This window comes from Petaurus breviceps, unplaced genomic scaffold (genome assembly GCF_028583685.1).
Source record: "Petaurus breviceps papuanus isolate PSGF00001 unplaced genomic scaffold, PetGlider_PUasm1.0 207, whole genome shotgun sequence".
Taxonomy (NCBI): domain Eukaryota; kingdom Metazoa; phylum Chordata; class Mammalia; order Diprotodontia; family Petauridae; genus Petaurus; species Petaurus breviceps.
In genome coordinates this window covers 24980108-24995185 of record NW_027185850.1, presented here as the reverse complement: position 1 = coordinate 24995185, position 15078 = coordinate 24980108, and the positions used below count along the sequence as shown (strand labels likewise).

Genomic DNA, 15078 nt, shown 5'->3' with positions numbered 1-15078 from the left:
CGTCGTGGCGTCACCGCGCTGTGCGTGATCAGGCCCCGCCCCCGCGCCCCCCCAGGGGCCCCACGCCTCGGTCCCCGCACGCCCCTCCCCCACCCCCGCACGCACTCCCGGAAGATGGGGAACTGCCTCAAGTCCCCCACCTCGGATGACATCTCCCTGCTCCACGAGTCTCAGTCGGACCCGGCCAGCTTCGGGGAGGGCACGGAGCCGGATCAGGAGCCGCCGCCGCCATATCAGGTAGGGGAGGGGGGGAGTGACCGTGCGGGGGTCGGGGTCCCCGAGGCCCCAGCTGTCACCACCGTCCTCCTGCGGGGCCGGGGGAGGAGCGAGACCTTGGCAGAGCCCCTCCTCGAGTCCGCTGCTCCCCCGCTCCGCGCTTATCCCGAGCGGACTTCGCGGAGCCCCCCACCACGCCCCCCTCCCCCGCTTGGAGGGGGAGCCTGGCTGTGCGGAAGCGCTTTGAAAAAGCCTGCCCGGGGCCGGCCTTCCTTGGTCTGCAGCCGCAGGCCCCCTCCTTCCGAAGCTCCCAGGGTTAGCGAGTGGACGTTACAGGTGCAGACTTAAAGCCCCTTGGAGGAAAGCGAGAGCGAAGCAGGCTCGAGTGTCCCAATCCGGCCGCCCAGGCCTCCTGAGCTTGCCTAATCTTGCTCTAAAAAATGTCAACATTGCTCAGTCACGGACTTGGGGGGTGGGGTGGGGGGAATTGTGGGTGGGGATCCCTTCTTTTGAACCGTGGGGGGTTTAGTTCTTTTGGCCGGACCGGGTGTCTCCTTTGTTGATTCATGTGGTGACATCACTGTCTAGGGCTGTTCTTTTCTCATGACTGGGTTTAAATCAGTGGCCTTCTCACACCGGAAAAACCTAAGGTTTGCTTTTGTTTGCCATGGAGGTAGGAGGTGTTGAAGCTTTAAGCATTTAGCCTTACCCTTACGCTCCCTGGGCATCCTTTGTAGAAAAGGTAGGACTTTTAGAAAGTCTCTCAACATTAGGCCCAAATGTGTTCCTCCTTCCAGATTACAATGAGTGAAGCAAAGCAAGGCCGGTGTGGGCTCCATGGTTTGTTTTTAAGGTATACTTTTCTTTGAAATGCCCCCACTTCCCCTCCAAAATGCTGAATTTTTCTGGTATTTTAGTAACTGAGGGCTTAGAGTTGACTTCTTTGTTAAGGGAAATGAAGACCCTGGGTGAAATTTCTCATGATTTCTACTCAGTAGGAATCCCAAAGCCAGTGAGAATTTCATTGAACCATGAAACCTCCCTTGAAATTTTGCTTGTTATCAATAATAGCACCTTCTTTAGCCTTGGACCTTCCTCACAGCAGGAAATAATTAACCAACAGACATTTATTAAGGCCCTATAGTGTTTGAGGTGCTGAGGATATAAGGACAAAGGCAGTACAGTCATAGGATCATAGATTTGGAGTTAGCAGGGACTATTCAAGGCCACAAAGTCCAATCCCTCATTTTAGAGATGAGGAAACCCAGGCACAGAGAGGTTCAGGGTCTGTAGACATTCAGTGTCTGTAGTGAAATTTGAACTCAACTTTTTTTGACCCAGACTTTGCTCTATCCACTACTACACCATTCTCTAAAGGAACTTAAATAGTAATGAATTAAGAACTTGCCTCCATGCAGTGGATAGCCACCTATTGATAATTTGTTGGCAACTGGAAGACCTTTTGATATCAATAGTTTCAAAAAGAGGACTGTTTCTTTTAGAGGAAAAACTATACAAATATATATGTATTAATCATATCTGTCATACTTATCTTTCAACACTGTTATGCAAGGAATCCAGATGTTATCCCCATTTTACATTTGAGAAAAGTGAGGCTCACAGAGATTTTGTGGCTTGTTTATGATTGTCATATACCAAGAGAGTGTTGAAGCCTAGGACTTACCACTGTCAGCCATGTTTGTCTGTTTTTTTCCATAAGGGGTAAGAAATTTGCTCAGATTAATTACTCCAGGTGATTTGAAACACCCGTTTTCACAATGATTTTTCCCCTTTATTAATGTAATAAAGAGGGGAGGTAGCTCTGTCTTTTTCTTTTTCAAGAAATGGTAGATAATTAACACAAAACTACAGGAAATCTTTAATTTAGATTTGTCATGTCTTAAGGAATGAGTGATAGATGAAGTAGGAATTATTTTATTTCAGGGAGTAGACAAGCATGCAGAGACTAACATGGTATTACACCATATGAATTAGTTAGAATGTGGCCTTTAAGTTTTGTTTCTGTTACACAATGTACATATACACCAAGTCCTCTGTAGCATAAACTTACTAAAATTTACTGTTACCTCCGTTAAACTCATTGAGGCAAAACATAATTTCGATACATTTATTATTTGATGTTTACATAACCTAAAATAACCCTGTGCCATTTTTTTTTAAGCTTGCAGGATAGACAGTCTTTAAAATCAGTCAATATTATAGGGTCATAGATTTAGAACTGGAAAAGGATAGGAGAGGTTATGTAGTTCAACCCCTTCATTTGATAGAATAAAAACAACTCTGGCCCAGAGGGGGATTGACTTGCCCTACTTTACATAAGTAGTTAAGTGGTGGAGTATGTATTTGAACCCAGACCCTCTGACTTCCAGATCCATCTGGCACTCTTGCCCCTGTGCTATGTGGTCTATTTGAAGATGAATGTAGTTGTATATCTTATAAGAACCATGTCTATTTTACAATTCTGTTTTTATCTTATATTATTAACCTTTTATGGAAACCAACCTAAAGATTAAATCTCAGTTGTATTCTCATGAATTTTCTAAGCTTTGAATGCTTTAGGTCATATAATTGTATTTTCTTTCTTTTAATTCTTTTTTTCCTAAGACCATAGATAATTTCTGAATATTTAAACCTACAACTGCCCCATCCCCTCTCCTTCCAACCTCAAAACATGATGCATTCATTTGACAAACATTTATTTAGACACAGTGTAGTGAATAAGAATCTCCTCTCTTCCAGGACTTTGTGCAGTCTAGTAGGGTGAGACTGGACATTTAAACAGAGATTCTCTTTCATTTCATATTTTAGTCATGGTAAAGCTCTAAAGTGCAATGAGATCAGTTGAAGGAAGAAAGCATTTCCAGGAAGGTTTGTTGTACCCAGTCACTGGGAGGAGAGCTTGGTAATGAATATTTATCAAGGAATAAATGGTGCTTGGAGCATTTGCCTGTGCACATTTACAATCTCCCCATTGGCATTTTGCAACATTACAGTAATTTAAAATTTACTAAAAATTTCTTTGACTAGTTTGTGTTCCTGTAAGATTGTAGCAGAGACAGATGTACATTAGAAATAGAAATTCTCTTATGTTTTTGCTGCAGCACCCAGCCTTATTGTGTCCTTTAATGAAGATAAAAACTTGGGGGAGTAGAACTTTGAATTTATGTTCAATCACAACATTGCCTTTTGTTCTTTAATCAGTTTTTCTTAAGGAATATAAATAAATGTTAAACATTTCGTGATTTGTAAAAGAACTATAATCCTCTCAACCTGGAAGACCATATAGGTTTCATAATCTAATCTATAGAAAGATTATGTGATTTGTGACAAGGTTTAAGTGTTACACATTTTTCTGACTCCAATCCCAACATCATACTTCCTCTTTCTTAATGTGACTTGAGTAAAAATTTTTAAGCTTTCTTCTGGGACATCAGAGGGAAGGTTTTTTTGTTTGTTTCAAGTACTGTATTGCTTATAATGGTGGGAGGAAGAAGAAAAAAATTTGGTTTAAAAACACTCTTCAGGGGGTGGCTAGGTGGGGCAGTGAATAGAGCACGGGCCCTGGAGTCCAGAGGACCTGAGTTCAGATTTGACCCCATACACTTAACACTTACTAGCTGTGTGATCGTGGGCAAGTTACTTAACCCCAATTGCCCTGCCTTCCCCCCTCCAAAATGAAAAAAAAACAAACAAACCACTGTTCAGAAAATTGAACGGTCCAGAGTTCACCAGATTTAGGTACAGGGTTTCAATGGTGAAGGAATTTAAGATCCTTTTTAAAACTATTTTTAGAAGCATCTTCCCAACTCCCATCCCCACCTCAGGGGGGAAAATTTTTTTAAAACTCTTTTTAAAAATAAGGTTCATATACCTAGAGGTAGAAAAGGCATCAGAAGCCATCTAACCTTACAGTGCTCTCATTCTACAGATGAAGAGACTGAGGCCCATGGAGGTGAAGTGACTTGTCCAGGGTCACACAGTTAACAGCTGGCAGAATTTAAAACCAGGTCTCTGCAGCACAAAATGTTCTTTCCACTCTGCTGAGAGTTCATATGATCCTCCATGTTTTTAGGAATTTTCTTTTTTAAGTAAATAACAAAACATCACATTTTGAATGTTTTAAACTATGACTTTCTTCAGCCTTCTTCAAGGACATTTTTTTAACATCTCTGCACTGCAGAAGTCTTTGAAGGTAATCTTTTTCCCTTTCAGATCTCTAGTGTATCCAGTAAGCTTGCATATTTTTATTAAGGCTATAATTATTCAGAGCTTAAATAGTAATATGATGCCTCTTTTAGCCAGCATATTTAGGGAGTGATGAATTCCCCATAAGCGAAAAATCCAACTAACCAAAATTTACCCCTTTAGTCATCAGTTTCATGTTAACTTTTTTCGGATCTTTTCTCAAGTATATTAAACCTTTCCATGCTAATTAAACAGGAGAATGAACCTACTTCATTCAACTTTTTCTTAATGTTTCTTATGTCCAGAACACCTGCTACCTCCTTTTCTGCATGCCATAAGCCTCCCTCTTCTTCAAGACACCCACTCTTCCTTTATGAAACCTTTTCTCATCTTGTTCTAACAGTACTTACTGACTTCTAGTCATTTGACACTCATGTATTGCCTCATTTAGTTTCTCTCTTATCTGCTCTACTGGGTCTTTGGCTTTTCTCTTACCTCCCCCTACCCTCGCCCCTCATACTGCTTATTTACCACAGTGTCTTAAGCATGATAGGAGCTCAGTCATATTGTTTGACCCAGTGTATCCATAATGAATTTTGTTATTGTACTCTGAGCAGTACAATGATGCCCATAGGCACTGTTGTGCCCCTATTGCTAAAGGAATGAGGGGGAGGAGAGAGGGCTCAGATTGCTGAGCTTGAAAAACTCTCTGATTGTTACTTGTGCTTCTTCCCTTCAGTGCTACTGTCAGTGTGTCATCCTGCTTCTAATATGATGCCATATTTTATACACATTTGTTTGGGCAGAAAGCATAGAACAGTCTTGTGGGCTATTGTGGCAGCTGGATGTGTTACTGGTTTTGTTCTGGATGACTAAGTGGTTGAAAGCCTGATTTCTGGATAAGTGGGATGTTATTGTTTATTCCAGTCATATTAAAACAACATTGCTTTCATTGCCTGTCACCCCTTTGATTTTTGAGTGATGAAAGATGCTTTCTCCCTCTAGGGTATGTCGAGGTGCTGTTCTAGATCTGACTGTAGGGTACCAGAAGTCAAGAACAAAGAGTTGTTTGCTGCTCACGGGCCTGAATTCACTTCAATCTAACCAGCATTTATTAAGCGCTTGCTATAGTCCAGCATTGTTCGAGGGGCCAGGGATACAAAGACAACGCAGGATGATAACCTCCATCAAAGAATTTACATTCTACTTGGTAGAAATATAATGTGCACCCAAATAAGTATGAGATGTATACAAACTAGTTATGATGAAGAGAGGAAAACACTAGCAAGTTGGAGGAACAGAAAAGCTCTTTTGTGTTATTGTCTATTGTAGGAAGAGCTGATCTGGCCCCTAAAGGGAGCTAAGGATTCCAGGAAGGGAGGGTGAGAAGGGGAGAGCATTTCAGCCTCAGGGACTGTGAAATGAAAAGGCTTGGAGATGGGAAAGGATGTCACATACAGGCAATAAACAGTAAATTCCAGTTTGGCTGGAATGAAGAATGGATAATTAGCCTGGGAAGATAGTTGAGAGAGAGATTGTGAGTGGCTTTAAATGCCAAATAGATGAATTTGGATTTCATCCTCGAGGCAGTAGAGAGTCAGGAGCTCTTATGGTCAATCCTGTGCCTTAGAAATATGTCAGTAGATGTGTGGCGGATGGAGAAGATGCTAGGAAACCAGTTAGGAGGCTGTTGTGATAGTCTAGGCCAGGAGTGGTGAGGGCCTGAGCTAGTGTGGTAGCTACGTGAGTGAAGATCCAACAAGATACAGGAAATGACTGGTATAGGAGGTGAGGGAGGAGGAAGAGTCAGTGAAAAGTAGAGAGTGGCAGAACTAGGACACTGGAAGGATGTGGTGTCATCAAGAATAATAATAAGCATTGATATATGCTTTAAGGTTTATAAAGCACCTTACATGTATTGTCTCATTTGATTCTCATAACAGCCTTGGGAAGTGCTTTTATTACCCCTATTTTATAGATGAGGAAACTAAGACTGGGAAAGATAATTGTCTGAAGCAGGATTTGAACTCAGATCTCCCTGACTTCAGATCCACTACTTTACCCAGCTGCCTGAATGTAGGAAATCAGGAAGAAAGGTGATTTTAGGGAATAAAAATAATGAGTTTTGTTTTGGACATCTTGAGTTTATGATGCTCTTGGGACATTCGGGTGGTAGTTGCTGAAGAGGGAAATGAGGCTTGGATATATAGGTTATCTACATGACGATAAGGAGATTGCTCATCAAGAGAAGAAAATAGGGTCTTGGACAGGACTTTGGGGTGTACTGAACCACACAGTGAAGGAGCCAATGGAAGAGGCAGAACTTGTCTTTCTAGACTTATTTCCCATTACTTGCTCTCGTGTATTCTAGGTTCCAGTCAGACTGTCTGACTTGATGGCTCCCTATGCACTACCTTCTGTCTCCTTCTTCTGTGCAGAAGGGATCCATGACCCAAAAAAGGTTAAGAACCTCAGTGTAGAAAGTGGTCCTTGACCAGAGCATTGAAGTAAACTAGAGATTTTCAGGAGGCAGAGGTAATGAGGGGGTTCATTCCAGGCATAAGGAACAGTGAGAACACAGACCCAGAGACTGGAAATGGAATGTCATGTGTGTGGAATAGCAAGAAAGTCAGTTTGACTCTTTGGTAAAAGTGACCAAGAGAAGAGCTACCTCTTACTCTGAGACTGGAGCAAAAGAGGGAAGACAGTGGAGTGTGATATTGAGGGGACTGAAGGTGTAGAAAAGAGAGCTCAAGATCTATAGCCTAGGGTATTGCTTTGTGCCATTGAGAAGATGAAGAATGAAATAAGGAGATTAGTAAACAGAAGGATGACTGGTGTAGCCCAGTTGAGGTAAGGTAACAGATTGGCTGTGGACCTAGTCAGTTTGCATTAATTGCTTCTTGAGCTCTTGGAGTGTGGCAGCTTGCAGACAGAAGTGAAGAAAGTACACTGGAGTAATCTAGCATTGGAATTTGGAAATGGATGAATGGTGATAAAAACAATAGGCTTCTGGGTGAAGAAAAGGGAGTAGAGAGCTTAATGCCAAATTAAACAATAGTATTAATTACTGTATCTAAGTGTGAAGAAAACCACTCAGGAGGAAGGGTGTTGGAAGAGGTAGAAAAAAGAGAGAGAAAAAAGAGTTTAAGTTCTTATTTTGTGCCAAGCACACTCCTGCAGATACAAATGCAAAAGCAAAGACAGCCCCTGCCCTAGAGAAGCTTAGGATGAGAGTGGTGAGCTGTGAATTGGAGTACTTTGGCAGGAAGTTCCTCTGAAAGTGGTGCTATGGAAAGAGCCCAGAAGTTAGAGAGCCTGGAAGCCTTAGTTTGGGGTGGAGCAGGAAGGACACACATAGTTGCTTATCTTCTCTGGGCCCCTTTTTCTTCACTTATAAAATGGAAAGATTAAAAGTACTTACTTTATAGGCTCATTGTGAGACCCAAACAAGATAATATATATGAAACCTTTAGCACTGGAAAATATTAGCCATTATAATTATCTGTAAAATGAAGGACCAGCTGCTTGTACACTAGATGAGGCACCGAATTTGGAATCAGGAAGATCTTAGTTCAAAGCCTGCCTTCACTTACTGGTTGTGTCACCTTGGGTAAGTCACTTAACCTCTCTCTGCCTTAGTTTTCACATCTGTAAAATGGAGGTACCTACCTCCCAGAGTTGTTTTGAGGATAAAATGTTTACAAAACACCTTATAAACCTTACAGTACTATATACATGCTAGCTATTACTATTAAAAGATTACCACTTTCCAGTATGGTATCTTATGGCCTATTCAGTAAATTCAAGTGGTACCCTTTTACCTCCAGGATCAAATATAAAATCCTCTGTTTGACTTTTAAAACTTTTATAACCTAACTATGACTTGCCTGAGGTCATAAAGATAGTAGCAGAGCTAGGATTTAGAACTGAGGGCCTCCTCCTGACTTTAGACCAATACATTTTCTTGAAAGAAGTTTGTAAATCAATTTTCTGTTAATTGAACCATTTAAAAATACTATAGAAGTTTAATATTTCATTATATGGTATAAATGAAGTCATTATTTCCAAATTTCCCATTATTTACCCTATTCCAGTCAAGTTAGTCTCCTAACTGCCCCCCAAATTCACTGAGGTCATTCCTGCTTCTGACTTTGTCCCTGGATTCCCCTTCCTCCTTTCTCTCACCTCTCCAAATTATACTCATTTTCAACGCTTGGTTCAAATCTTGCTTCATGTCTTCTATGAAAGGGGGTTGGTTCTATGGGTCTTGGTGACTTGGTTGGATGGAATCTTTAAAACTGTGTCCCGAGAAAGAAGATGATTTTGGTAGTTGCCTCTTTGATTACCTGAGAGAGATTGGTTTGAGAATTGGGGCAAGATAGATACCAGGGACAGGATGCCAAAGGAGGAGGAGTGTAAGATGTATTCACCATAGAGAAGCATTTCACTGAAAGACTAAGGCAAAACAAGATTTTAAAGTGAGCTTGGAGTTGGAGGGACAAATTTTGAGGGCACTTTCCTTTTCATAATATTGTTGATTTGAATTTAGACAAAGGGGAGAATTTAAGACTATGAATGGTGTTATTTTTGTCCCCTAGGGTGAAAACGAAAGAGTGCTAGAGAATTTGCTTTGGAGCAACATTGTTTGGAATGTTCACTTTTACTTGCAAGGAAAGACATGAATAGAAAATGGCAAATCAGAAAGATACTTTAGAGATAATCCAGCTTCCTACAGGTCTTTCCATTTCCCTGTCTTTCATATATAATCCATACAACAGGAATCAGCCTAATCTTCCTCATGCATTATTGTTGAGTTATTTTCAGTCAGACTCTTCTTGACTCCCTTTGAGGTTTTCTTGACAAAGATACTGGTTTACCATTTCCTTTTCCCGCTCATTTTCCAGATGAGGAAACTGAGGCAAACAGGGTTTAGTGATTTGCCCAGGGTCACACACCTAGTAAGAGTCTGAGACTGGATTTGAACCCAGGTCTTCTTGACTCCGGGCTGGGCCCTCTTATTTACAGTGCCACCTGGCTGCCCCTCCTGATGCATAGATCTAATCATACTACCTCTTCCCTCGGTTCCTTTCGTGACTTCCTTACCCCTTTCAGAATCATAGAATTCACAGGCCATCTAGTCCAACCCATACTGAGCTCTACTGCGCACACTTACTAGTAGTCCAGCTTCTACAGCAAGATCTCCAGTAGTGGAGAACTTTCTTCTAAGGTAAGCCCATTTCACTTAGAAAGATTTTTAGGTATTGGGAAGATTTTCCTAAATCTTCATTGGAGTTAGCCTCCTGGCTGCCTAGAAATCTTAGCTAAAATTGCCCTTCTGTAAGAAGCCTTTCCCACTCTTCTTAATCTCAGTTCTCTGCAGTTTGTGCTGTATATGTCTTCTCTGTACCTAGCGGTTTGCCTGGTTTCTGTTCTGTCTGTGAGCTCTTTGGGAGTGGAGACTGCCTTTTGCCTTTCTTTGTCTTCCTTAGCACAGTTCTTATGTGCAAAGTAAATGCTTAAGAAACGTTTACTGACAACCCAAATTATACATGTCGAAGGGGAATGGATGGTGTGAGATTGGGTAGAGGAGTAACCCCTTCTACCTGATTGTTCCGATGTGATGTAGCCTTTGAGTTGGGCCTTGACAGGGGAGTGAGAATGTCAACAGGAGTCCGTCAGCTGATAAACATTTATTAAGTGACCACTATGCGGCAGGCACTCTGCTAAGTGCTAGGGATACAAAGAATGGCAAAAGACAGTCCTGATTCTCAGGGAGCTCACAGTCTTAACGGGAGAGACAGCAGTCAAGCAGCTAGGGACAAACAACATGTGTGTGCAATGAACTGGAGATGTTGAGCAGAGGAAAGGCACCAAAATTAAGGCATGTTAAGAAAAGCTTCTTGTAGAAGATGAGATTTTATGTGGGCCTTAATAGAAGCTAGAAAGCAGAGATGAGGGTAAGAGAGCATTCTGGGGGGGGGAGGGGAGGGGAAGGGAGGGCAGTCAACTAAAATGCACTGAAATGATGAGCATCTATATAAAACTATAGGCAAACTTTATCTGTAATGGGGATACACTAGAAGCCTTTCCAGTAAGATCAAGATGGAAGCAAAGATGTTCATTGTCACCATTATTATTTAATATTGTTCTAAAAGTTCTTACTATAGCAGTAAGACAAGAAAAAGAAATTCAAAGAATAATCATAGAAATGAGGAAACAGAATTTTTACAGATGGATATGATGGTGTACTTAGAGAAACTAAAAGACTCTAAAGTCACTTACAGTAAAAGAAATTCAAATTAAAAGAACTCTGAGGTACCATTTCACACCCATCTAATTGTCTAAAATGAGAGAAAAGGAAAATGATGAATACTGGAAGGTTTGTGGGAAAATAGGCACACTAATGCGTTGTTGGTGGAGCTGTGAACAAGTCCAACCATTCTGGAGAACAATTTGGAACTATGCCCAAAAAAAGGCTAGCGGTCTGTTCCCCAGGGAGATGGAAAAAAGGAAAAGGATTTATGTACAAGATTATTTATAGCAACTCTTTCTGTGGTGGCAAAGAATGCCCATTAATTGGGGAATGACTGAACAAGTTATGGTATATGAATGTGATACAGTACAATTATTCTATAAGAAATAATGAAGGGGATGGTTTCAGAAAAACCTGGGAAGACTCATATTGAAATGATACAAAGTGAAATGAGCAGAACCAGAAGAACAACATATACAAAAGCAGTATTATAAAGATAATCAGCTTCAAAAGACTGAGTAACTCTGATCAATACAGTAATTTTCTACAACTCGAAAGGATTCATGATAGAAAATGTTATCCACCTCCAGACAGAGAACTGATGGACAGAGTGAAGCATATTTTTTTCCTTCCTTTCTTTTCTATCTGTTTAACTTTTTAAGCATAGCTAGTATGGAAATATATTTTGCTTGACACTATATTACATACTATGTATGTATATACGTATGTGTATAAAATAGGTTCTGTATCTAGCCATTACAATGGGGAGGGGAGGGGATGAGAAAGGGAGAGAATTTGGAACTGAAAATTAAAAAAAAATTAAATTATGTGTTTATTTTTAGTTTACATCATTCATTTCCACAAGATTGTGAGTTACAAATTTTCTCCCCGTCTTTCCCCTACACACCACCCCAAAACAGCAGTCTCACTGTATACCCCCTCCATCAATCTGCTCTTTCCTATATCCTCTCCCATCACCCTCCGACTTTCTTGTAAGGCAAGATGTATCTCCATACCCCAGTGCCTATATATCTTATTTCTCAGTTGCATGTAAATAATAATAATATATATTTTTAAACATTTTATTTTAAAACTTTGAATTCCAGATTCTTTCCCTTCTTCCCTCGTCACCCACCCTTACTGGGGAGATAAGCAATTCAATATAGGTTGTACATGTGTAGTTACACAAAACATTTCCATAGTGGATATGTTGTGAAAGACTGACTATATTTCCCTCCATCCTATCCTGCCCCCCACTTGTTCTGTTCTCTACTTTGACCCTGTCCCTTTTCAAAAATGTGTGCTTCTAACTACCCTCCCCCCCAGCCTGCCCCCCCCCCTCTTATCCCCTTCCCTCCTACTCTCCTGTAGGGCAAGATACCCAATTTAGTGTGTATGTTATTCCCTCCCGAAGCCAAATTCAGTGAGAGTAAGATTAACCCATTCCCTTTTGCCTTCCTGTTCTTCCCCTCCATTGTAATAGTTTGTCCCCAAAAAGGGATTTTAAAGCTGGATTGCTATGCTTGCTTTGCTTCCTTTGTTTGCTCATGTTGCCACTCAGTTACTTGACTTTTGAGCTCTTTGCCACAGTAGAACTCTGCTTGCAGAGGGGAGAGCTTTGTCCCAAATTGCTGGGGTTTTCACAGCTGCCAGAGCTATTAGGCGGGCGTCTCTACAGCCCCTACAAACTCTGGCTCACTGGTCACACACCTCAGGACCACCATCCAAAACCATGATCCAGATCCAGGCAGGTTAAAGCAAGAGTGATTACCCTTAGAATGGTTGCTTGGCCCCTCTATGATCTGCAGGCCAGGAGCTCTGAAGCAGCCATATGGAGGTGGCTGCACGCACGGCTGCCACACCTCCTTGCTCCAGGGGCAGAGGCTGGACCATGCCTCCATGCCTCCCAGTTCCAACAGAGTTCTACACTGACCTTTTACTTTTTCATTGGCATTTATGGGTTGATATTTCTGGAAACCACCACAGCTGCTGGTGATCCGCTCACTTGAAGTCCACTCCAGCCACTGCTTGTCAGGGCCACCGTGGGGCTAAAACTGCGGGCTGGGGGGAGGAGGGAGCTGGGAGGGGGCTGGGCTTGGCTCCCAGCAGGCTGTGATGGACCTTTCCTATAGGCCTGCCAGGCTGCCTTCTGCAGGAGATTTGTTTCTCTCTGTCACTTTATGGGTTCTCTGGCTCTAAAATTTGTTTAGCGTCATTTTGTAGGTATTTGAGGTGGTTATGGGGGGGGGTCATGAAGTTTTCATGCTTCTACGCCACCATCTTGGCTCTACCTGCCCCCCTAAAAATTTTTTAAAAGAAAAGAAAATGTACAGAATTAGGAGATGAAGTGCCTGGTGCAAGGAACAACAAAGAAGCCAAAATGTCATATAGTAAAATATAAGAAGACTGGAAGGATAGGAAGGGGCAAGGTTGTAAAGGACTTTGAATGTCAGAGAGATTTTATATTTGATCCTGGGAGTGATGGGAGCTATTAGAGTTTATTGAATAGAATTGGAGAGTAGGAGGGAGGGATAGTCAGATCTATGCTTTAGGAAGATGAATTTGACAACTAATTGGAGAATGGATTGGAGTGAGGAGAAACTTGTGGCAGGGGGACCACCAGTAGTCAATTACAATAGACCTAGCTGATAGAGGTCCACCAGGCTGGTAGTAGTATCAGAAGAGAGCAGCAGGCATATACAGGAGATTATGAAGGTAAAATTGATGGCACATGGCAACATATTAGATAATTTTCAAATTGGGTAAGAGAGATGAGAGAATGAGTTGAGGATGACACCTATAATCTCAGCCCGGGTCACTGGAAGGATGGTAGTGCCTTCAGTAGTAGTAGGAAAGTTCAAAGTATGGAGGAAAGTTTAGGGAGAAAAGATAGTTCAGTTTGGGGCGTGTTGAATTTAAGATATGTATAGCATGTTCAGTTCAGGATGTCTATAAGGCAGTTGGAAATGAGAATCTGGAGAGATTGTTAAGGTAGATAATTGAGAATCATCTGCAATAGAAATGATAATTGAAACCTAGGGTGCTGATGAAGCTTGATAAGAGGCCATTATATTTGACAGTTAAGAAATCATTGGTACCTTTGGAGGGATCAGTTTCAGTTGGATGGTAAGGTCAGAAGCCAGAATGTAAAGAGTTGACTTGAGTTGAGAGGAAAAGTGGTATAGACTTTTATTGTAGACAGCCTCTTCAAGGAGTTTAGTCACAAAAAAGAGGAGAGATACAGGATGATAACTAGTGATGTTAGAAGGATCAAGTGAGGGTTTTTTGAGGATAAGGGGGAAATAAACATGTTTGTAGGTAGTTTTGGGAAGCAGCCAGTAGATAAGGAAAGTTTAAAAGATAAGTTAGAGGATAGGGATTGATGAAGTGGTAATCTGGAGAAGACAGGATGGAAATGGAACAGGAGTCATCATTGTTAACAAAGTTATGGAGGTAGGAAAACATAGGATTTGAAATGAAATTAAGGGGAGAGTTCTGAATGTCTTTAAATGTAAGGAATCTCATAGGCAGAGAGGAAGGGGCCTAATGAAAATGGTATGTCATTCAAAGGTGGGGTGGGAAGAGACAGCAGCACTGGGCTCTGTAGTGTGGTATGTGGACCGATTTGATTGACCGATTGAGAGAGTACCTGGAAGGGATTAATAGAAGAAGGAGAAGGAGCAGCAATCTTTTAGCATTTATGTAGCACTTTAAGGTTTGCAAAGTACCTCATGAATATTATTTTATCCTTAAAATAATCCTGGGAGTTAGGTGCTAAATATTATCCTCATTTTATAAATGAGAAACCTTAGGCAGGCAGGTTAAGTGACTTGCTCAAGGTCAGACCACTGCCTGACTTCAAGCTAGTATTCTGTCCATTTTGCCCCCTGGCTACCCCTGAGATGAGTAAGAGGAGGTTGATCAGAAGTATAGTCTCCTCCGTTCTTGAGGCCAGCATAAACCTTATTGAACTTCACTACATGAGTTCTTAGAGAAGCAGCACATATAGTGAATTGAGCTCTGGAATTGGAGTTAGGAGAGACCAGGTTCAAATTTTATCATGGACTTGAGCTTAACCTCTGAGGTTCAATTTACGTTATAAATTATAGATGAGAAATAGCATAGTATAGGGGATTGAGGTAAAGGGGTCAGCTTTGGAGTCAGGAAGACCCTAGAGGCTCCAAGTCACTTATTATACATAGTATTTATGTGACCATGGTTAATTCATCGAACCTCTGTGACCCAGGCGGGCCTTTAAAATGGTAGAGGTTTTAGTGCATTTTTTCAGTTCATGTACAACCCTCATTTTCTAGACTCCTTTGTGTAAGGAAACATTCATGTTAGCTGATAATTTGGGGCAATTAGGTAGCCTGTGGATAGAGTATTGGACCTGGAGTTGG

The 15078-nt window shown here is 41.4% G+C and overlaps 1 protein-coding gene across 2 annotated transcripts in view; it reads left to right on the top strand.

Annotated features, from left to right (window-relative positions):
* The first annotated feature begins 65 nt into the window (after positions 1–65).
* Positions 66–15078, top strand: part of LOC138164994 (RING finger protein 11) — a 78353-nt gene continuing 63340 nt past the window's right edge. Inside the window, exon 1 of one of the 2 annotated variants that reach the window (XM_069093030.1) lies at positions 66–237. In XM_069093030.1, coding sequence (XP_068949131.1) covers positions 115–237 — 123 coding nt within the window. In that variant the 5' untranslated portion in view covers positions 66–114. The remainder of the gene's footprint in view (positions 238–15078) is intronic. The other variant, XR_011169246.1, reaches the window with a different exon arrangement.